The sequence below is a fragment of the Protomyctophum bolini genome (assembly GCF_963924005.1).
Source record: "Protomyctophum bolini genome assembly, chromosome: 8".
NCBI lineage: Eukaryota > Metazoa > Chordata > Actinopteri > Myctophiformes > Myctophidae > Protomyctophum > Protomyctophum bolini.
The window spans coordinates 43656716-43680897 of NC_137869.1; the positions used below are offsets into that span (position 1 = coordinate 43656716).

Sequence of the window (24182 nt, forward strand, 5' to 3'; positions counted from 1 at the left end):
TAGCACACAAAGGACATGTAACAGTGCAACCTTCATGGTATTTATCTGTTTTAATTTTGTTCTGTTTTAAATAAAGAAATAAAACAGACCTTATCTCAATTATTCAATTTAAGTCATGCTATCATCTGTAAACTACAGTGAGCATTAACGGTAAACTACACAAATCTAGCGGCAATTGTCAGCACGTTATTGAAACATTATGACATGCGTATATCAATGATTACAATCTGACAAATCTGGGCAGACACTGATGAGCTGTAGATGATGGCAGATGAAGAGCAATTATAAAAGCATCACACACATTTCATACTAGTCCAGGGGTAGGCAACCTTTATTATCAAAAGAGCCACTTTTGGGCCGACACATTAATACAAGTATACCAGTAAGCCAGCAGCATTGGTGGTGAAAACAAACAAAGATGTCTTAGCAATATCAAAGTGAAAGAATATCTTTATGCCTACTACAATATTAAAGTATGATGAAAAATGATTAAAAAATATAATATATAATATATAAATAATATATAAATAATTTTCATACTTCTTTGCCCAAGCAACTGGGAGCCACGGGAGAGGGCCCAACAGCCACATGTGGCTCTAGAGTAGCAGGTTGCCTACCCCTGTACTAGTACATTATGGTGTGTGTGTGTTTTTACCATAGACTGTAAAAAAAAATAGACCTTTACACGAAACTTGTAACAGTCACTAGGCCTATGCAGTGCCGGTTGGTGCCACAGGGTGGTGCACTGCATACCGACCAGGTACCGACCAGTCTCCTTCTATAGCGTGTGTTTTCAGACGGACGCGTTTAGGGGTTGCACACAACAACAACACTCACTTTGAAGTAAAGCGCGAGGAGCACAAACAGAAAGTTAGTTTAGTTCTAAATAAATGACACCCATTTCGGTGTTAAAAGAAGTCTTCTGGGCTCCAGGACTACTGCACTGGATGAAAGACACAGAGGTATGTTTGAGGTTGTTTTAATGTGATAGATAGCAATGGTGGACTTCTTTTCTCTTTTCACTTTCTCCATTAACAATTTCCCACCCGTCCCTTCTACGGTCTACCTATCTACATAAACGTTCATGTCACATATAAAGTGCTCATCCCAGAGCCACGGATGTTACACAATTCCTCGTGTGGTTATAATTATCCGTATCTATTGTTCAATAAAAAAAAAGAAATGTGTAAAACTGTGTTGGCAACTTGGGGGGGGGGGGGGGGGGGGGGGGTATTTAAGCATTATTACACGAGAGTGATGAAGACCCTCCGATCCGCGTCGGGTCTGCCTACGCCCCCAGCCATTGTAAAATACCCGGTAACCTGAGACCTCTCGTGGCTTATTGCTTAATTTGCTATTCAGATGTAATTCAGTCAGTAAGTAGGCCTATTTGAACTGTGTTCGTTGGGAGTGCAGTCTTAATGAGCAACTTTGTACAGCTGTGAGACTCTGCGTTTTAAGCTCAAACATCCCCAAACGTCTACTCCTTACAACATTGTTTCACCGGATTTGACTGTTAAATAAATAATTAGCGCGTGACTGCGCACGTCTGTATAGGAACCGATAGTTGGAACATACATTTGATTACTGTAATGGGTACCACAAAGTACAGACAACTCACCCCGCCATGTCAGAAAGTGAAGACAACTCACGGGGGTGAGTTGTCTTGAGACCCGGGCCCCGTCCCAATTTATTTTATTTTATTTTTATCATCTGGGGACCCCCCAAAATAATTTCTGGACCCTCCGAGGGGTCGCGACCCACAGGTTGAGAACCCTGGGACTACAATAATGTAACTTGTAAAATGCCATGGCAGAAAAGTGCGTGACCTTTCTGCCATGACATTTTACAAGTTTACATTATTGTAGTCCAGCGAGTTGTAATATTACTGAGTTACTATTTAATTTTAATTGTATTGTATTGTATACTTTATTAGTCTCCAGAGGAAGAAATTTGTCTTAGACAAAGGGCCCGCATGCAAGCGTAACCCTAGTCCATGTCGCCACAGTGCAGCGCCAAATACATCTTTCTTGCATCATAGAAAAAAAGAAAGAAAGAGAGAATGGGGGATGGGGGGGGGGGGGGAGCAGATGGAGGGGGGGGGATGAAGACATCATAACACATACAGTTGCATTGTGTAGGCACGGAGGCTTGGGTGGGGGGTTTGTTTAGGGTCGGGGGCTTGGGCCAGGCACAAAAAAGCTCTCTTCCTACGCAAGCCATCGAAGGGATGGGCTGCGCGGGGGGAGGAAAAAAAGATACCTAGCTGCCGGGGGGGGGGGTAGAAGGCGGTTGTGTGTAAGACATGTGTGTCCATGAGAACAGTTCGGTGGAAAGTTCATTTCCCATGTGTTTGTGTAAGTGTGTGTTCCTGGCATATCTCCCCAAGGTCATGTCACGTTGCCTCAAAGTCCTGCGTTATCATGGCAGTTCAGTGGAAACGAACACGGCCCATAGTCTGAAGACACAACAACAGGTGTCAGGGAGGGTGGGGGTTGAGGTGGGGGGGGGGGGCAGAGGATCCTTTCTTCGCTGTCTCTTCTTGTGGAGATTGTCAATTGGGGGGGGGGAATCCAGATTCATGTTTAGAGCGAGGTATAGCAATATGGCTATTTCACCTCTATGTCCGTTATGGCTCTCTGTCCGTCATGGCTCTCGGGCGCTGACCTGTTCCAAGATCGTGTCCATCTTCTGATGCATCTGCAGGGCTGGCCTGTTCCAAGATCGTGTCCATCTTCTGATGCATCTCCCCAAGTGCCCTGCCCAGCTCGGCATGGCAGGCAGCATAGGGGCTCCGTTCAGCGTTGCCATTTTCCAATTCTTTGGTAAACAAGACCAATGCACAACCCAATCAGCAGAAATCCTGTAACCATAATCCAAATAGATGCCTCTTCTACGCTGATAGTCGGGGGAAGATCCATCAGGGTATTGAGCGGGCTCTCCAGAACCCAATTTACATGAAAAAAATGTTGTCCATCACGTACAGAGACCAGCACACTAATTCCATGATTAATTCCATGTTTTGATAGTTTCAGGGTTTTCGAAGAGACAGTGTAGAATAGACACTCTGAGCAGGGAGTACAGACAGGGAGGGGAGTAATGAGATGCATTGCTGTAAAAAAACATGATGTAAGAGTTCACTGCTTAACACAGAGTTCTAACTTGTGTTTCCTGCTACTACTTGGCCTTACTGAGTCCCAGAACCCACCTCACCCCCCACCCTGGGCAAGACCTACGCTGTAAAGACTATCATTTGTTTGGGTGGAAGTTGCAGGATTTTAGCGGAAGGAAATTATGTTGATGCTTTACAAATCAGTTTACATTCTTGCATCTGATGGATGTTCCTGGAGGATACATCCGCTGATAGCTTCTCTGCCTTACGTAGTGAGTGACCAGGCTTTTCTTTTTGCAGATAAGTAAACCTGGGACTGAGGCTACCTCACCCCTGCCCATTTTCATAGGCTGGAATGGCTTGGGGTTGACGACATAGTACAGCAACTTGCAATGGGTCTGTTCCACAAGATTCGCTACACCACTAAGATACCCATGTACCTGTCAAAAAATACTTCCTTAATGTCAACAAATCCACAATCACAACACCAGAGGGAGGGAAAAAAACATGTGCAACCCAGATTCGACTCCTTCAAAACCGCTCTCAAAGAGCACAAATTGGCTAAACTGGCCCATTTCAAAAAAGTTAGTCTCCCCCCAGTCTACAGGTGTGGGGCGGCTCGCCGGAACCGGGCCGGCATTCTGGCCGCGTTCCTGTGGGTCTGGAACTTCTGTGGACCCCCCAGGGACCCCCATACGTAGTTGCACCACTCACTTAGCATGAGTGTGATTTTTTTTGTTTTTTGTTTTCATAGAAGTGCGTACTGTGTACTGTATGTCAAGTATGGAATTTCATTTCATGCTTTTCCAGGTCTTAAAGTATGGGGAATGAAAAATATTGCATGGATTTATTTATTTTTCCAAACTATTAGGCCTACTGCTGTTCTGTTTTCCTGGGCAGGAGGCTCAGGGGGGAGGCTCCTGGTACCTGCCCGGTCAACGCGGTCAGTGATACCTTCTTATGCTGTCGCTTTAAGGCCTATTCATGCTCCAGTTTTAGGTGATAAGGTGACAACCGGAAACTACAACATGACGTCATGCAGCTCCTCGCGCAGCTCACGCAGCTCTAGCCCCGTGTAAGTCCCTCTTGACACAGAACCGAACACCTTTTCGCTCTGACACCTCTTTTTGTTGTCCGCAGCTTGCCCGATGATCGACCCAATGGGTCCAAAATTTGCCTGGAAAAAAGTATGGAATTTTGATATTCCAATTTTGTTTTTGTGGCATTCCACAGCCATTCATTTGATTTGACAGATTTATTTTTTATTTTAATTTGTCAGGTTAATATATAATAACCCCAATGGAAACAGGTTCAATCTTTTGAAAAAAGATGGAGATCTGTGCACTCAATATTTAAATGAGGAGAAGAATCTTTATTAAACCAACATGTTTCCACCTATACCGGTCTTCATCAGGGCTAACAAGACAGTGAAGACACTAAACAACAAACTCATTATATAGGGCTAGAGTCTGGTGGGACCAGATCGGCAATTAACTAATATGGTTTTAATTAGTGATGGGAGATTAATCGGCAAACAAAGGCCAATTTGATAAATCGGTATCGTTTCGATTAATCAATCGATGGTCTTTACAGATAAACAAGCCCAAAGTAACAGCTTGAACAGATCTACAAGCTCAAAATATTAAATATAAGGTATTAGAGTTACATCTTACGTCACTTGACTGAGTTTGCCTTAGATTTACATTTTGGCAATACATTAAGTTTCAGCAACATAGTTAATACATTTAAACTCAAATATTTTCATATCAAGGACCCCCACGGACCCCCATCTGAAAATAACAAAAACAATATCTCTAGAAGCCCCTGGAACCATGTTCTTTATTTCCCCACTTCCATTGCGATTATCTAAAAAAAAATGAATCAAATCAATCAATAAATAAATACTTTTTTTAACAGTTTGCAGAGAAAAGCACAGGAAAGTACAGTTCAATACCAGGTCCACTAAGATTATCTGAAACCCAAGAAAGCCTGCTGTTTCCATAGTCAATTCATAGGAATAACACACAAACAATGTCTAATCATTTCTTCCAGCGGGCTGTATGAGGAAGAACGAGAGAGAGAGAGAGTCACGGAGACAGTGCTTGTGGAGGAGACCCAGAAGCATCCCGACACAGTTCTAAAAGGCCTGAACCGTCTCCGGCTCAATGGAGAGTTGTGTGATGTGGTTCTGTGCTGTGGGGGACAGGAGTTCCCCTGTCATAGAGCTGTGCTGGCATCCTTTAGCTCCTACTTTCAGGTAAACCTCAACGTTCCATGTGAACATTTACTGACCTGGTGCTGTTAATGACATTACATTGACTTTGGCTTTCATGTGAACTGAAGACCGTGCTATAACAACTCATCGATTAATTTATCATTGGCACGATGTACATTTAGAGACCTACTTGTAAGGTGACATTCACACCAGAAAGCTTTACTGCGATTAAAACAAATCCTGCTGCACATTGTCAGAAAGTGCGTTTCGTTTGGCAGGTGTGAAGCTTCATTCGAAAACGAATGCGCATCAAAGAACCGCATTCTACTCCGCCCAAAAACGGGGGTTTTGCTTCGCTTCCAATCGCACTTGATTTCAATTCGGTGCAGGTGGGAATGCAATCCGTGGCAAATGAAGGAAATGAAGCAAACTATCATGTGGCGGATAAGGAGCTAAACACAGTTGGAGACGGAGAAGTAAAGAGATATTCATTTTACGCAGTGCAAAGATGTCCCGTTACCATGTGACGTGGTCAAATAAGGAGACCGAATTAAGCCCTCATCGAAATATGAGGACGAGCACATTAATCTATTGCTTAAGGAAACACATAAAAAACACTGCAGTGTACAGAATATTCTGTCTGTCTGTCGGGCGTAAACATGGAGGGCTGTCACTGTGTGGGGATCCGAGTGGAGAGATGAGACTTTCTCCATCTTGTTTAAATATAAATACTTCAAAATGAAAACACATGTGTAGCTCAGCATGATCTATAAACTGTATAGCTAACATGGCATATATGCATAATAATTGTAGGCTATAGTGATCGGATCATCAATGGGACTCTGGGAGTAGGCTATATTGTAAACTTCGGATCATTTTGCGCTCCCGTCTCTGCTGTGCCTCGTTCATGTGCCCAAAAGAACAGTGGCTGGCGCACACACACGCGCGCACACACGCGCGCGCATACAAACACACACACACACACACACACACACACACACACACACACACACACACACACACACACACACAGACACATAAGTTCCCGACGGTGACGACACAATTCAATTCAATTCAAAGGGCTTTATTGGCATGAGAAAACATACGTTTACATTGCCAAAGCAGAAAGAACAATACAACAATACAGCAATACAATCAAAACAAAAATTATGTACTTTGAAGGTCAGAATCTTCAATAGATCAACTTCTGTGTACCAAGATAACTCGATGCAGGTATAGTGCAGGAATATACACAATTATTAGTCTTTAGGGTGGTTGTGTTCCATTTGATATCCTTCTCCTATCACAGCAACTCACAAATCTTGCTGCTGTGTTTGCACATTGTTGTACTTCGCCCAGCAGATATGGGAGTTTTTTGTCATTGGTCATGTTTTCAAAATCTCCGTGTGTGTATGTAATCTGTGGGAAGTATGTGTCTCTGATGTCTTGGTACAATGGGCAGATGGTTAGGAAGAGTAGCTCGGTTTCCACTTCGTTTAGTGTGCAGTGGGTGCATAGTCTGTCTTCTCTCGGGATACAGGTCTGCCTATGACGGCCTTTCTCGATCGCGAGACTGTGCTCACTGAGTCTGTACCTAGTTAAGATTTTTCTTTGTTTTGGGTCGGTCACGGTGCTCAGGTATTCTGCCACTGTGTATTCTCTGTTTAGGGCCAGATAGCATTCTAGTTTACTCTGCTTTTGTGTTGCTTCTTTCCAATGTGTCAGATAGTTTTCCCTTTGCTGTTTTATAATTTGGTTTAGTCCAATGGGTTTTCTATCTCGTGGCTCTGTTTGTGTTTGTGCCCGGAGTTCCAGGGCCAGCTGGCTGAGGGGGCATCTCTCTAGAGTTTCACTGTGTGTGAGTGCCTTGTTATGGAGTGCATCTAGGTCACTTTCTTTTAGGTGGTTGTAGAACTTAAGTGCTCTCTTTTTTATTTTGATTATGAGTGGGTATCGTCCTAATTCTGCCCTGCATGCATTATTTGGTGTTTTTCGCTGGGTACGGAGAATGGATTTGCAGAATTCTGTGTGTAGGGTCTCGGTTTGGTGTTTATCCCATTTTTCCAGGTCATGGTTTGCTAATGGTCCCCAGATCTCGCAACCATAGAGGGAAATTGGTTCTATCACCGAGTCCAGTATTTTAAGCCAGGTTTTAATTGGGATGTCTATTTTGATGTTTCTTTTGACGACACACTGCATCTGTTACCCTCACTTTACGTCAAAAGTTTTACTCTAAGTATATTTTTTAACACCATAGCTTGCCTTTCACTGTGCATTTTATGAATTGAACACATTGATAAAATTCCTTGCTGCGCTTGACACAGCCAATGTGAAGGCAGGCAGCAAGCAAATTAAATATGTAAGAATCCCAACTTCTCCGCCCATTCGCATCGAGTCTACCGAAGTATTAGGTGAGAATGTGACCTAAGACAACCCGGTGTTCACCTTGTCGTCCTCCACAGGCCATGTTTACATGTGGCATGTTGGAGTCCAGACAGGACAGGGTTAACATCCATGGAGTAGAAGCTCACATCCTGGACCTGTTGCTGACCTATGCATACACGTCAGAGGTGGCCATCCCCAAAGAACATGTGCAGGTGAAGTAATGAACACACACACACACACGGCTCCTCCTGTCTACATGTCTTAAGTGTCCTTGGGTAAGACACTGAACCCCTAAATGTCTGTTTGTCTAATTAAGTTGTTTCTTTCTTCTAGGACATGTTAGCAGCAGCACACATGCTGGATGTGCTGGCTGTCCAAGAGAAGTGCTGTTCTTACTTGCAACGTCACATAGACAACAGCAACTGTTTAGGCATTAACAGCTTAGCTGAGGCCCATTCCTTCGAGGACTTGGAGAGATCCAGCCTGCATCACATCATCCACCACTTCGGAGATGTCTACATGCAGGTCAGAGAAGTTGTTTGTTGCAGTGTTGACATGATCCCCCCCCCCGACTACCTTTTATCACTGACAGAAACTGAATGAAAACTAAGCTATGATGACTTAAAACTAAGACGATACATATTGACAATTTCGTCAAGAGATGCAGTATAAGTAAAAGACACAAGCCATTTTACATTTGGTTGCATGCTGACAATACAAGCTCACAATGCGCCCCACTGCAACGCGTTGTGAGCTTGTAGATCAGCATCAAGGCCCGTCAAAATACATTTTAGTCTACGAAAGCAACTGTAGATTTAGTCGACTGAAATCTCATATTTAGTCGACTAAAACTAGACTACACTGCAACATTCCAGGTGACTAAAATGTGACTAAAACTAAATGAAAACGGGGGCATGGTGGCACAGTCGGTAGTGCTGTCGCCTCACAGCTAGAAGGTCCTGTGTCTGATTCCCGCTGGGGACGCTGTGGGCGCTGGGGGCATCAGTTCCCATACCCGAGGTGGGGTTGACGAAAGGGCCTTTCTGTGTAGAGCTTGCATGTGAGGGTAGGTACCCTCACAAAAACATGCAGTAATCCTGGTCTCTAAAACTACAGTACCTCCCCCTGGCCAGGGAGCCTGATGGAGGGGAAAGGAACTGGTCGGAATAACGTGTTCCTTCAATGTGCTATGTCCGGCCAGGGAAATTCCCCTCTGTCAGGTGAAAAGAAGCAGCTTGGACTCCTCATGCATAGAAGGAGGCATGAGGTCAGTCCGCTGCCCCCCCCCCCCCCCAGGTTGGCAGAGGAAGTGTAACGCCCAGGATTGCATTAGATAATTGGCACTGGGTGAAAAAGAACTGGGTTGCAAAATCATGGGATAAAAATTATATATATATAAATAAATAAAAACGAAATGAAAACTATTCAAAAGACTAAACTAATATCTACATTTTCTGTCAAACACAACACTGGTCTGTTGTTGGCTTTTCCTCGTAACAGTCTGTGGTGACTAACGGTATTGTACAGATTAACTCAAGATAATAAGATTCTAACGGTGATTTATTACCTTTCTTTCTCAAATGTTAATCTCGATTTTCCTCGATTCTCTCACGGTTCCCTTTTTTTCCCCCATGAAAATATTACTACATTCCAAAAGTAGAAAACTATTGTGGCTTTAGACAGACAACCTCATACCTCTCTTGTAGCAAAAACTTAAAGGAGAATTCCATACTAAAAGGCTTTCTTACCTTTCTTTGTAGTTGTTACGTCCCCACCAAAGAGGTCCAGGTGTTATTTTGTGCAAAAGCTCCTTATTGGCTGTTTCCTACGGAGCCCCTAAGGGGACATTTCTAGGTAGATTATTTAAGAGCTGGTGGTATATGTTTTCTGGTATGGAAAAACATTTTAGGCTGTGAATTATTTTTTTAGGAGATGAAAATGTTTTTAAAGAGGGAGGATATTTTTTTGCAGTTGGTGGCAGAAAATATATCAAGGCTGTGATATTTTTTTTTAGGAGATGAAAATGTTTTTAAAGAGGGAGGATATTTTTTTGCAGTTGGTGGCAGAAAATATATCAAGGCTGTGATATTTTTTTTTAGGAGATGAAAATGTTTTTAAAGAGGGAGGATATTTTTTTGGAGGGGATGACATTTTTTTTTTTTTTTTAGTTTTTCTTTTCAAAGTTTGAAAAAAAAGAACTTTGAAAAAAAAAAAAAAAATCATCCCCTCCAAAAAAAAAATCCATCCTCTCCAAAAACTTTTCCATCCCCTCGAAAAAAAACATCACCTGCTTCTTGTTACTATATATAGAACTTGTTACTATATATAGACTTTGAAGTAAACAGAAGCACATGGGCAAGTAACTCTGTCATTCCTCTACCGTTTTGGACGGGGGTGGGCTCATTTGAATCGTGTCGCCCCCCTGGGGGCGTCTTTGGGGGTCTCAAGGTTCGGGGACCCCCAGGGACCCCCAGGGACCCCCAAATGGTAACTCTGTCATTTCTGTACCGTTTTTGACGGGGGTGGGCTCATTTGAATCGTGTCGCCCCCCTGGGGGTGTCTTTGGGGGTCTCAAGGTTCGGGGACCCCCAGGGACCCCCAAATGGTAACTGTCATTTCTGTACCGTTTTGGACGGGGGTGGGCTCATTTGAATCGTGTCGCCCCCCTGGGGGTGTCTTTGGGGGTCTCAAGATTCGGGGACCCCCAGGGACCCCCAAATGGTAACTCTGTCATTTCTGTACCGTTTTGGACGGGGATGGGCTCATTTGAATCGTGTCGCCCCCTTGGGGGCGTCTTTGGTGGTCTCAAGGTTCGGGGACATTCGAGTCATGACTAATGACTAAGACATTGTATTTTCAACTTTGAGTGCCCCCCAGTGTCCCCCAAGTGCGCACGGCACGGTAAATAATTGATTAATTTCCTACATTTTAAATAGCTGAAGCATCGTGATATTGATTTAAAATGTAGGAAATTAATCAATTATTTACCGTGCCGTGCGAGTCAGGAAGCGTGGTTTACCGGGCTAGTGAACTGCTAACCATGGGCGTAGCGAACCTGAGCGTCAGTACTCTTGGACTGGAAGGAAGTGACGTGTTACCCCGGAACTCCTTGTGCGGAAGGCCTGTCCTTAAAATGTATCGTCCGCCGGTGTAAAGAGAGCACTGGGGGGCACTGTCTGGGGAGGCACTGGGGGCCAGTGGGGGACTCTTGGGTGGTACACTGTCTAGGGAGGCACTGGGGGGGGCACTTGGGGGACACTGGGGGGGCACTCAAAGTTGAAAATACAATGTCTTAGTCATTAGTCATGACTCGAATGTCCCCGAACCTTGAGTCCCCCAAAGACGCCCCCAGGGGGGCGACACGATTCAAATGAGCCCATCCCCGTCCAAAACGGTACAGAAATGACAGAGTTACCATTTGGGGGTCCCTGGGGGTCCCCGAACCTTGAGACCCCCAAAGACACCCCCAGGGGGGCGACACGATTCAAATGAGCCCACCCCCGTCCAAAACGGTACAGAAATGACAGAGTTACCATTTGGGGGTCCCTGGGGGTCCCCGAACCTTGAGACCCCCAAAGACTCCCAAAGACTCCCCCAGGGGGGCGACACGATTCAAATGAGCCCACCCCCATCCAAAACGGTAGAGGAATGACAGATTTACCATTTGGGGGTCCCTGGGGGTCCCTGGGGGTCCCCGAACCTTGAGACCCCCAAAGACGCCCCCAGGGGGGCGACACGATTCAAATGAGCCCACCCCCATCCAAAACGGTAGAGGAATGACAGAGTTACTTGGCCATGTGCTTGTGTTTACTTCAAAGTCTATATATAGTAACAAGTTCTATTTATAGTAACAAGAAGAAGGTGATGTTTTTTTTCGAGGGGATGGAAAAGTTTTTGGAGGGGATGGAAAAACTTTTTGGAGGGGATGGAAAAACTTTTTGGAGGGGATGGAAAAACTTTTTGGAGGGGATGGAAAAACTTTTTGGAGGGGATGGAAAAACTTTTTGGAGGGGATGGAAAAACTTTTTTTTTCCAAGTTCTTTTTTCAAACTTTGAAAAGAAAAACTTAAAAAATAAAAATATTCCATCCCTCCAAAAAAATATCCTCCCTCTTTAAAAACATTTTCATCTCCTAAAAAAAAATATCACAGCCTTGATATATTTTCTGCCACCCACTGCAAAAAAAATATCCTCCCTCTTTAAAAACATTTTCATCTCCTAAAAAGAATATTCACAGCCTCGATTTATTTTCTGCCACCCACTACAAAAAAATTATCCCCTTTCAAAACATTTTCATCTCCTAAAAAATGTTTTTCCATACCAGAAAACATATACCACCAGCTCTTAAATAATCTACCTAGATATGTCCCCTTAGGGGCTCCGTAGTTTCCCCTACCATAAGCCCTAAATGAATTGCATTGAATTGAATGGGGCTATGGGGTGTTGTGCTAATTCGCTTATTTCCATCGCTCAAAATTATATTTTATTTGTATATATCCTCTCTTCATAATGTAAATAATATCCCAAGCGGCACACTTTACTACTTCTTTCGATGGAAATAAGCAAACTAGCATAACACCCCATAGCCCCATTCAATTCCCATTCAATGCAATGCAATTCATTGAGGGCTTATGGTAGGGAAAATAGCCAATAAGGAGTTTTTGCACAAAAAAACACCTGGACCTCTTTGGTGGGGACGTAACAACTACAAAGAAAGGTAAGAAAGCATTCTAGCATGGAATTCTCCTTTAAAGAGTAACTAAGATGAATTGGACAGCCAACCAGTGCTGCACGATTCTTGCTCAAATTTAGAAATGAGATTGCGTAGGTGTCTGAATCAAGATCTCAATCTATGTTGAATGAATTCTACCACAACGTTACTTTAGCCAGCATGTGATTCATTGCACATGAACTCTCTGTGCAGATAAAATTAACTACTCGCCTAATGCTGTGGATTTTCCATGTTTAACTAATTTTTTGCTACTAAATAGACGGTGTTTGCCCGCCCCTCCCCCTACCCCACACACACACTCGCTACAGACAGCGCCGCAACATTGGAACACACACAATAATAATAATAATAATAATAATAAACTTTATTTATAGAGCACCTTTCATGACACGAGTGCAGCGCAAAGTGCTTTACAAGACAACAAAGTATAAAAAACATCAAACAACATAACAATCAAGGCATAGATCAATAAAAAATGCATATAAAGACAAAGAAATAGATTAAAAAAACAGTGAGATTAAAATCAAAGCTCCTTACCTCTCGTCAGAAGCTTTAACATGGCGCCAGCATCGCGGTAAAAAGGCACAAATTCAATCCGAAATGTGGATGGCAGAAAATAATTAACACATTTTCAAAGTGTGTACATTTTACAAGTCACAGGTGTATCGTTTTCATATCGTAAATAACTGAATATATTATTAACTTTGGCTAAAAGTGTTTAATCCACATTCGCAGCTTTGTTACAAGTGAAACTGACTTCCTCTTCAAAATAAGAGCCACTTGTAAAGATTAGTCAACACTAGTTTTCTCAAGAGATTGTGAGAGTAGACGGAGAGCTTTTCCTTCTGGCTCAGCTCTGTTTTCATCACAACAGTGCACTGTAAACTAATCTAGTGTGTGTTTCTGTTTCTAGGAGGAGTTCCTCTCTCTCCCGGTGGATACGGTGACAAAGATTATTTCCGATGAAGATCTCAACGTTCCTAAAGAGGAGACCGTATTTGAGGCGGCCATGTTGTGGATCAATAAGTGTCCTACACGCAGACAGCACTTTCAGAAGGTCAGTCATTCTCAATGTTTCACCTCATTTACTGCAAAGACTAAGTGACTTATTTAATATCAATGTCACACCCCATGGAATGAAGCCTTGAATTTGTGGAGATGTGTTTAGTTGTTGATACATTCCTAAGCCTAAATATTTTGACCAGCGGAGTCTCCAGTAGGCCATTGAGTCTGTCATCAAGTTATTTGCTTTGGAATGTGATCAAAACAACATTCTCCATTAATTCAAGGCTTACATATCAATATAATTAGATTCTTGAAATTAAAATATTTTTTGATGCAGTTATACCCCTATGCATGTGCAAAGTAAATAAATTAAATAATAAGTAATAAATAAAAACCTGCCAGATGTCATGGAATTCCCTCAAGGCGTACCTGAGATATCGCGTTCACAATGTTGCCGTACATACGTATTACGTACGTTCCTCCAAACATAGGTGTACAGTACATTTACATACGTACAAACGTAAAAAGTCTTGAGGTAGACGTAGAGATTTGAAATGTTGTCTTCGCCCAATGTCCAGTTTTTACACTAGTATAAAAATCAGTGTTCTTTTCTTTTTGTTCTTGAAGTTCCTAGGGCTGATCCGTCTTCCTCTGATCAGTCCCTCCTACCTCCACGATGCGATGGAGTCTCTGGAGGTGGTGAAAGAATCCCCGTGCTGCCAGAGGCTCATCTCTGAGGCCATGGAGCAGCATCGCCTGCCCTACAGTGAAACAGTACACCCACGTAGGACCAAAGGTACACTGCTGCCCTATAGAGGGTATGCTCATGCTTAGTGAATGGCAAAGCAACAGGCAAAGTGAGTTTAACATTGTTTAATGTTGTTTAATGCAATCAGATAGGACTTTTCTGTGTAGATATATGGGCTGTCAAGGCCAGGAAAGTATTTTTTTTGCCACTCAGTAGGCGTTCCTGCATAACTTCCTGGTTTGATGATGATGTCACGCGCATACCCTCTATAGTGAAATGTCATGCGTACATACAAAAGGTCTCTCTCCCCCCCCCCCCCCCTCTTCTCTGAATTAAAATATGTTGTGTCTACTGTATGTTCTCTCTCTGTATTAAAACATGTTGTGTCTATGTTCACTCTGTATTTCAAGAGGTGATTGTGATGGTGGGAGGTCAGAGTCCATACGGTCTGCTTAACTACGTTGAGTTTGTGGACTTTGGGAAGTGGAAGGGGAATGGGTCCTTCACCGATGCACCGATCTACAAGGGTCTGGCCTTTCTGCCATTCGAAGTGAACAAGCATGGTCTGGCTGTGTTAGGTGAGGAGGATCATCAGGGTCAGATACAGCAATACACTGACATTTCATTTTGTTTCACTTGGTTTTTATTGGGCGTGGACACGGAACAGTTTACAAACGTTTACACCTGCACAACTATCCTCCTGCACGATGCAGACAAAACAACAGCATTTTTGTCCTCACAAATAAAAAAGTGCAATGCAAATAATTGGGCAATCTATCTTGAGGTCTGAAAATGTGCATTTCTTTAACAACCGAGGCATAAGCCGTGTTAATTTTCCTCTTCTCCCACCATAGGCACTGCTTTGTATGTGGCTGGGGGAGAACTACTTGATTCGCAAGTCAGTACGAACCTTTGGCGCTACAACCCTTCACATGATGACTCGTGGACCATGATGGCTTCCATGAATGAGGCACGCGTTGACTTCGGTAAGACTGATTGTCCATTAGGGCCGGTAAATGAATATTTGATTATTGAATATTCCTTGAATATACGGGATAACTTATGAATGAATAGTTTATTTCGGTCTTTCAGAGGGAGACATTACACAAAACACTTTTTCATTTTTTTTTAGGTAACCGAAAAGGCATAGGCAGAAGCTTAAAGCTTATTAGTGCCTATCCTTATCTCAACGTATTCCATAATATTGTTGAAGGTATGCATAACAATTAACTTATAAACAAAACAAACAGATGCCATTTAAAGAAGAGTAGAACATTAAGCAAACAAAAAAAAACAAAATACAAACAGACAACGAGAAAAACAAAACAAAGAGAAAAAAAAACAAAAAACAAAGAGGGACAAAACAGACAAAGCTACAATGTTATACTTTAGTCCAACACTACATGGCATAAACATAGCTCAGCTCCCCACTCATTCTAGGTTATATCTATGCAATAATTCCTGTTTGAGCCTCTTTTTAAATTGTTTTAGGTTGTTGCTTTGCTTTATGGGCTCAGACAAGCTGTTCCACAGCTTAACTCCATGAACAGAAACACACATGCTCTTTAAGGTTGTTCCAACACTTATTTGTTTGAAGTTTAGTTCCCCTCTCAGCTCATACCTCCCATCTCTATCCCTAAACCTTTTTTGGATATTTCCAGGAAGCAGATTATGTCTTGCTTTAAATAATAATTGTTGTTTTAAAATCAACTAAATCAAAAAACTTTAATGTATGTGAATTTAGAAACAGTGAATTTGTGTTTTCATAGTAATTTACTTTATTGACTATTCTTATTGCTTTTTTCTGCAGTAAATATATTGGCTGAAGGTTGCTTTTGTATGTGTTACCCCACACTTCCACACAGTAGGTGAGATATGGTGTCACAAGGGTGCAATAGAGAGTGTTTAGTGATTTAGACTCAAGGACATTTCTTGTTTTGCCCATGACACCAATATTTCTCGCTAATTTAGACCGGATATAATTAATGTGGGGTTTCCAAGAGAACTTGTGGTCTATTATTTCTCCTAAAAACAGATTATCAAAAACTCTTTCTAGTATTATATTATCAATTTTTAAATTTTTTCAATGTTTTCAATTTTTATCTTCGATAAAGTACGAAAACCAATGTGTCATGTTATAAAAACAAACAAAACATTGTATTGGATTCAAGCAGCCTCTTCCACAATACAGTACGTACAATGAGTCATTTTCTGTGGGGATTATTTATAATAATAATAATAATAATAATCATCAAATATATTCGATATCGGGGCCAATTCTATAGACAATATTCAAGATTAATTTCTATGTAATGTTAACCTAGCCCTATGGTCCATAGGCCTGGTGGTGCTGGATGGCTATCTGTGGGCAGTGGGTGGCCAGGAGAGCAGTGGGTCCTTTGTGGAGCGCTACGACCCCCGCACCAACACCTGGCAGCTCAATCAGGACATGCCACGCTGTTCCAACCACCCTGTTGTGGTCGCACTGGATGGACTGATCTACGTTTTTGGTATGGGACACCTTTATGCACCTGCAGGTTCACCTGATGTTAGTCGGGACTCGAACGGTGTGTCATAGGTTAGCAAAGGGTGCCATCTAGAAATGGAAAACAGAAAAAAACACGTCAAAATCTGTGATTGGCAGAGAATATCACTGCCATGGACGGAAAGTTTTAGCTACCGGTATTTCAGGTGTTTACATTAGATGGCCCTCTCGGCTAACCTATGATCCACCGTTCAACTCCGAGTAAAGCCAAGAGCAAGACTACATGGTCGCAATAATCCATCCACTTCGAGAATATTTATCTTGCTGTAACTTTTGCCACGACCACCATTCAATTGTCAATGGGCTCTACTGAAGAGCTGAAGCCAGGCAGAAATGACATGAGAAATATGCTTGAGGGACAAACAATATTATATTAAATATAAATAATGTTGCGTGTTGTAGTTCCTTTAACACATTCTGTACATAATACGTCTGGAAACGTCATAAGGATTGGAACCGAGAGGTGCCTTCGACGTCTGTGGACGTCCTAGCGACGTCCAAACGACACGGGGCGAGATAAGAATATTCAGAATTATTATAAATTCGGAGTAGGAGGGGAACACCATGGTTTATAACTATTGGCCTATGGGGTGTTCGGAAGACTTGACAGATTCTCGAGATAGTATTCATTGTTCTTAATGCATAATGATTTGCCTTGTGTCCTCCTGGTCCCTATAGGTACTGGTTCCCCTGACACAGACACGGCCCAATTGCAACCCTACAAGCAGAGACGTATCTGTGGCAAACAAGGTGGGGGTGACCTTTTTTGTCTTTAACACATTCTGTACAAAACACGTCTGGAAACGTCATAAGGATCAGAACCGAGTGGTACCTTAGACGTCTGTGGACGTCCTAGCGACGTCCAAACGACGCGGGGCGAGATAATAATATTCAGAATTATTCCTTCTTTTTTTTTTGGCATTTCGCTTTTCGCTTGCCGTATGCTAACGCTCTGTGCAAATATTAGCTTGTCATTGACTCCCATGTTAGCACGGCGGAAAGAATGACTCGTATCTCCTCATCCAGGGCGCTCTCCGTGGTGATGAATGGATCGATATGCTGGCGCTGCATTTCTGCTCCTCATCCGTCTCTCCCGCAAAATATGAACGCTTTTTGGAGTTTATATAAATATAGTAAGATGATCGGGGATTATGAGCTCACTTTGTCAAGTCAATTTTTTTAAGAAAGTGTTTCCGGTTCATGGCTTTCAGAGTAAAAGCGATCACTACTCTGGCGACTACTCTGGCACCCCGGAGCGTCTATTTTGATGCACTTCCTGTACTAGATGTGTTAAGATGTGCAATGTGGGTTCCTTCTACACCTGTTTTGTTTTGTTCGTTTTTTGCTTTTTCCTTGCTTTTTTTTGCTACCTACAACAATAATCTTATACTTTCTCTAAAAACCCAAGCATTTCTGATGGTGCCTTGCCTAGGCTCTTCAAATGCAATCATGATGATAATAGTCTTTATTGTCTCCACATCATATATTTTTAATACATATATTTTATATTTCACTTTTAAATAATGAATGAATGAAATATTTATTTTCGTGTCATGCCACTTTGGCCCATTATATGACACATTTAACAAAGTACATTGAAAACAACTGACATTACAATTATTACAGTCCTTCCTGTTCATATTCCAAAATGTATTATTAAATACATGAATACATATTTGTACAGTATTTGAACAAAAATGAAAACAAATAAACAAGGCCATTTTACATGTAAATGGCCCTCCTCCTCATTGACCAGGCCTTTTCAAGGAATGAGGCAAATGAAAAGGTGTACTTTTGAAATAGTCGTTTTAGTTTCTCGAAGACTTCCAACCACATAAATTCATGATTTGGATCTCTTATTAAAAAGTCTCTCCCTAATAGAGTTGTAGAATGGCTTTTCAATTTCCTTTAGATCACACAGACTACATAATCAATCCTCCTCAACCGTGCCTACATATCTGCCTGTCTCAATATGCAGACCAAGTATGCCAGCTCTAATTTGGGCACATAAGGATCGTTTCTAATCGTTTTAAATATGTCCATTCATTTCACATATTCACATATTCTCATCTTAAATATGGGGCCAGAGCCCCCTATGTGCTGTCTGTGAAATTGCAGATGGACAGAGAGAGGCTTCCGGACTCCTCTCAAATCTTGCGAGAGTTTGTTCCTGGGATAAATAAATATTAACAAAGTAGATTTTCTCCTGATTTGTCTCGCTGAAAGAAGCCGCTTTACTTTGAATATCTTGTAAATGTTGTGTGCCTTGTGATGATTGGGACCAGTATTTAGTTCAGTGAACATGGAGTTAAGGAATGGTTCAGAAGCTGTGTTCACGTTCAGTCTCCCGTTGGAAATGTGTTTTGTTCACAGTCTCGGGGTCCACATACCGGTTGGCGGCCCACGGGGGACAGGTCACCCGTGTCCCCCGTGCCACATACGTCCCTGCCTACAAGTACAACCCCAAAACATCAGAATGGACAGAAGTGGCTCCTATGCAGTTTCCACGTTCTGGTTCAGCTGCCTGCACCCTCAATGGAAAGATCTACGTTATAGGTATCATACCTGTCCTTAACCACTTGTCTTAAACTCTCTTTAGGCCACAGCAGTGGCCATATCCGTCATCACAAATGTGATGAGGTCATCACATTTGGACAAGTGGCTGTACAGGATCTCCTCACTGGTCAGCAAAAATACTTTGAAGACTCTAACAGGAGCCATCTTACAAGTTTTCTTTTTGACTCATGGTACCACAGCACCTCAAAGGGCTCCAGACATCCCAAAACAAACTGGCTAGGCTACTACTTGGCCTCTCAAAACTGCTGTTTTTGTATTGACCTGTGCTCTTTATCTAACAGGTGGTAAGCATTCATCAGTGATCACAAACAAGGTGGAGTGCTACGACCCGAGGACAAACAAGTGGACCATGTGTGCGTCGTTGCGGCATACATGCTTTTATTCTGGTGCGGTTGCGATGGCTGGAAAGATCTACGTACTAGGCGGGTTGGGTTCACATCAGGATCATGGCAGGTAAGAGACAATTTACTATAACCTGGAAATAAAGTGTCTGTTCACCACCAAACATTTCTCTCATTGCTATTGGTTCTGTCTTTTTGTTTAGCAATCTCCTTCCCGTCGAAGAGTACTGTGACCAGACGGACACATGGAGAAGTGTGCATGAGCCCCAAAACAGTTTCACGACATCGTCGACGACACGACGCAGCTTTTTCAGCTGTGTCTCTCTCTGGCTGAGTACAGATGTAAAAACCACATATGGGTCTGAGTCCCCAAACCCATATTTGGTTAAGATGGTTAGATGCAACGCATACGATAGATGCTCCCCAGTAAGTTATCTTCCATATCAGTCCGACGAAGACGAAGATTACTGACCAGTGCGTTCATGGGTGCAAGAGAGGCCATATACCGTGTATATGAGCCTGAGGTGAGCACTGTAGCAAATCAAACCCCGGATGTTTCTTGCACAATGGCTTCACATGCCTAATGTGATGTCTTTGAAGGTTATGCACTGTAGAGATAATACATGCTTTCCTGTTTGTTTCTTTTGTCTAGCTGTGAGACATGTGTTTTGAGACATCGAGGGACATGTTATGTGTGTAAAATTGTCTGATAATGTGTATTACGGTAATTAGCTACCGAGGTTGTTTTATTTTTATCTATTATTATACACACACACACACACACACACAGTGTAAGTACAATGTGTTCAAGTATTGTGTATACTTGATATACCATGTTGCTCATGGTAGTAGGGGTTCAGGATTTATACAATAAAAAAGGTGTCTTTTGATAACATTTTTGTAATGATATAGCACACAAAGGACATGTACCAGTGCAACCTTCATAGAGTTTATTGGTTTAAATGTTCCGTTTTAAAGAAATAAAAAAAGAAGAAAAACTCATCTCAATGAATAAATTTCAGTGATTGTATCGTCTGTCTCTCTGGCAACTACAGAACATGTGCTATGATATTGTGACGGTAAAACAACACTCATCACAGCTGTGAACAACACAGATCTAGCAGCTTTGTAAGTTGTCGGCACATTATTGAAACATAACATATCAATTATTACAATCTGACAAATCTGGGCAGACGATTAATGATTCCTACTGTAGACGATGGCAGATTAAGAGCAATTATAATGTCCACACAGTTCATAGTCCATTATGGTGAGAGCCTCATCACATTCCGGTCAATCACTTTTGGCATCCTCACTTTTCTGTCCTCAAATATTATTATTTTTATCTCACTTTTTAAGCCCTCAGCCAATCAAATCATCTCTATGGGTTTACACACACACACACACACACGTTAGTGGACGGGAGCACGAGGGTAAACGGAACGGCAGCCAGAACCGGCGACGGTAACGGCATCAATGTTAAAATATTTAATATTTCATGTGATCCCATGAGAATGCAGCATAAGGTTGCCTATACCCCTGGTGTAAGGTAGGTAATCAGAAGTTTTCGCCAGATCCAGCATTAAAGGGTGGTGTTAATATATTAATAAAAATAAAATAATAATAACGATGCAATAATATGTAATATTAATATAAGTAATAATGCATGTATAATAGTAGGCTATACAAGATATTAGCTAGGATGGTGTGTTGTGGTGTGGTGCAGAATCATATTTGGAACAGCAGATGGCAGCATCATCCAAGGCATTTGTGTCTGGGGTTTTAAACTCATTAGTTTCCCATTCATGCCATTTTGTCAAGACTCGCATAAACACAACAAGCCGCATGGGCATTCTAAACCCAGTTACTTTTTAGATCAAGAGTCAAGACCCAAAAGAGCCAAGTGCACAACGCATAACTTCTAGCAGCATTGTGAGTAGATCTGCTACTTAAGCTACTGTTCATAAATTCATAAAATATATAGCCTATAAAAAAATACTAAGTTCACACTGCAGCTTGTAGATCAGCTATTTAGGCTACTTTCACTACTTCTATTTCTACGAATTTATTTTCTTTTTCTTTTTTAATTCATGAAATTACTTGAAATCATTTTATTTGTTTTTAATTCATGATGTATTTATTGCTTTTTGGGAATGTATTTATTTATTTCCTTATTTTTTTTTATTTTTTTTACTCATTTATTTATTTGTTCGCGACCCACAAATGGGGTCCTGGCCCACTGTTTGAGACCCAGTGATTTAGAGCGTCAGCCCCGCCCATTTAGCTGATGCAGGCCAAGTCATGCGGTAGTACGCCCCCCATAGCCCCTCCTCCTCCTCCTCCTCCACACTGTTTTGAATGTGACAGAAGAGATATCATCATGTCGGCGTAACAGTGAGAGCTGTGGAGTGAGTCTCATGCATAGGTCTCATGGAGCTCATTGTTTTTTGGGACCCGAGTCCATCGTCCTGACGCTAATAATTGGAGCATATCTTCGTCAGGGGGGAAGCTGATAGCTGGAGATCGTTGTTCAGTTCCCCCCCCCCCCCGTGCTGAAGGAAGGATTAGGAGTAGGACCTTAGGACACATTCATGGAGATCACAGCCGAGGGAGAAGCCGAGGAACGCAGGTGAGAGTGACTGACTGGGGTAGTACTATCATGGGCCTTCCTGGCAAGCGGTGGCACGCTGACATCTGTGACCTATCGGTTGTTGTTCCTCCGAGGTGGAAAGCCTGGTGACGCGAGTTTAAGGCAAAATCGCTGTCGAGCCAGTCCGGTAGATCTTCTTTACAGATTGCATCACATTATTACATAGTCAATTTAGCCTTGCCTTTGGCTAATACATATATGATAGTCTGGCTCCACGGCTAAATTGGCAATTATTACAAGGGAAACATATTTACATCCCTTTCCAAAAAGGAAAACACTTGTTGTTATACTTAGTATGTTTTAATTAAGTCATCAAATGACTATATACAGCTACGACTCGAGAGTCTTAATCTAAGGCTATCCGTAACGTACGTACGTCTCTAAATGTTATGGTGGATTGAAAATGCTGGACCCTATTGTAAACAAGTGTAGTGCTTTATGGTGTCGTCCACAGTTAACAGTTTTGTATTGAGTTGTGCTTGAAATATATTGTAATTCTCCAAACTGTTAATACATTCTTGAATTCTTCAATCAATCAAAACGTAAAACAATAACGCACGAATCAACCGTGAATGTGCCAAACAGCGACCCCTGGAGTCACATAATTCGATAGGTCGTCAATGTGCCGTATGACAGCTGCAATGGGTTTGGCTCGAGTAGCTATTCAGCTACAGCTAAAGTTAATAGTGTTGTCATTAGATGAGAGTGTTATCTGTTCATTTAACAAGCGACTTTAACAAAACCCTCCTGTTTATGCACTATGCAGCCAACGAATGTGTTACTAGAGCCTTATTAGGTTCTCATATAAACAGTATAAATGAAACTATGCTAAAAACAGTTAGCATAGTTGTGGGGTTTCACCATAGACTGTAGGGTTTCACATGGCAAACCTGAGGTAAATATTGACAGATAACCTTAATAAAAGTTGGTCATGTCGACATTGACAAAGGTGTCATATTTGCTCCAACATACATGCACTTTTGGCTGGATAAAAAAAAGAGAACCGCTTACAACATATTGCAATACTGTAATGTTTTCATGGAAGGTACAGGACAGGTAGGCAATAAGCAACTTCTAGTTGACTTTATTAGACATTTTCGAAGTACAGTATCGAAGGCCACGGAAAACTAAGGCACTTTAGTTTTGTTTTTGTTCTGTTTATTTACAAAATATGCTGTCATAGATATGAGCAACCTATAGTGAAATCTTTGTCATGATGACACTCATTTGAATACTCTATAAGTGTGTAGATTAGAAGAACCCCATGCTTGTCATGCTGCTACAAATGTGAAAGTCAGACAAGTCGTAGGCGAGCTATGACTCACTGACTGCATAGATAAGATTCTCTTTCTATTATATTGTTGATGATGAGATAGTGGAACTAATTGCATTTGAAGGTTGGAACTTGGGCACACACACACACACACACACACACACACACACACACACACACACACACACACACACACACACACACACGCACAGTTGTAGAGTTAATCCATAATTTCAAAGACATGGTGGAATGTTGCTCATTACCCCTGTAAGTTAACATGCACGCACACTCGCACTCACACTAGACGAGTATAGCTGGTCCCGTGATGGTGCTGTTTATGTTTAAGCTCTGTCTTCAGTGAAGGATTATTATGATGGGTATACTATAAACATTAACTTTGTTGTTAACCCTAGTTTAACCCATTTAGACATGAGCTCGATTCTACAAAATGTCTTTTTTAGGGCACTTTGGGTGTGAAATCATGTTTCACACCCCTGTTTCTATGCCAGTGGTGCTCAAACTATTTAATATCAATTAAGGACCCCAATAAATATATGTAATTAATTGGCCACCGACTCCCATCTGAAGATATGTTGTTC

The 24182-nt window shown here is 41.9% G+C and overlaps 2 protein-coding genes across 5 annotated transcripts in view; both read left to right on the forward strand.

Annotated features, from left to right (window-relative positions):
• rubcn (rubicon autophagy regulator) overlaps positions 1-24182 on the forward strand; it is a 473816-nt gene that overhangs the window by 396042 nt on the left and 53592 nt on the right. For both annotated transcript variants that reach the window (XM_080770244.1, XM_080770245.1), the window contains exon 2: positions 22086-22289. In XM_080770244.1, coding sequence (XP_080626370.1) covers positions 22252-22289 — 38 coding nt within the window. In that variant the 5' untranslated portion in view covers positions 22086-22251. The remainder of the gene's footprint in view (positions 1-22085; positions 22290-24182) is intronic.
• Positions 820-20611, forward strand: LOC308319962 (kelch-like protein 26). 3 transcript variants are annotated; one of them, XM_080770205.1, is made up of 14 exons: positions 822-962; positions 4106-4187; positions 5165-5369; positions 7790-7924; positions 8046-8237; positions 13358-13501; positions 14077-14245; positions 14608-14775; positions 15052-15183; positions 16537-16707; positions 17421-17492; positions 19116-19298; positions 19601-19772; positions 19864-20611. In XM_080770205.1, the coding sequence occupies exons 2-14, from the start codon at positions 4141-4143 to the stop codon at positions 20129-20131; spliced, it is 2058 nt and encodes a 685-aa protein (XP_080626331.1). In that variant the 5' UTR covers positions 822-962; positions 4106-4140; the 3' UTR covers positions 20132-20611. The 3 variants fall into 3 exon arrangements, with proteins under 3 accessions (XP_080626332.1, XP_080626331.1, XP_080626330.1); XM_080770204.1 differs by having other exon boundaries at positions 859-962; positions 4013-4187; XM_080770206.1 differs by lacking the exon at positions 4106-4187 and having other exon boundaries at positions 820-962.

Excerpts from the sequence above, each read along its gene's own strand:
- LOC308319962 (XM_080770205.1), top strand. The coding sequence starts at position 4,141 with ATGACGTCATGCAGCTCCTCGCGCAGCTCACGCAGCTCTAGCCCCGT. Across the intron at positions 7,925-8,045 it reads TCCCCAAAGAACATGTGCAG|GACATGTTAGCAGCAGCACA; the intron begins GTGAAGTAATGA and ends TCTTTCTTCTAG. Across the intron at positions 14,246-14,607 it reads ACACCCACGTAGGACCAAAG|AGGTGATTGTGATGGTGGGA; the intron begins GTACACTGCTGC and ends CTGTATTTCAAG.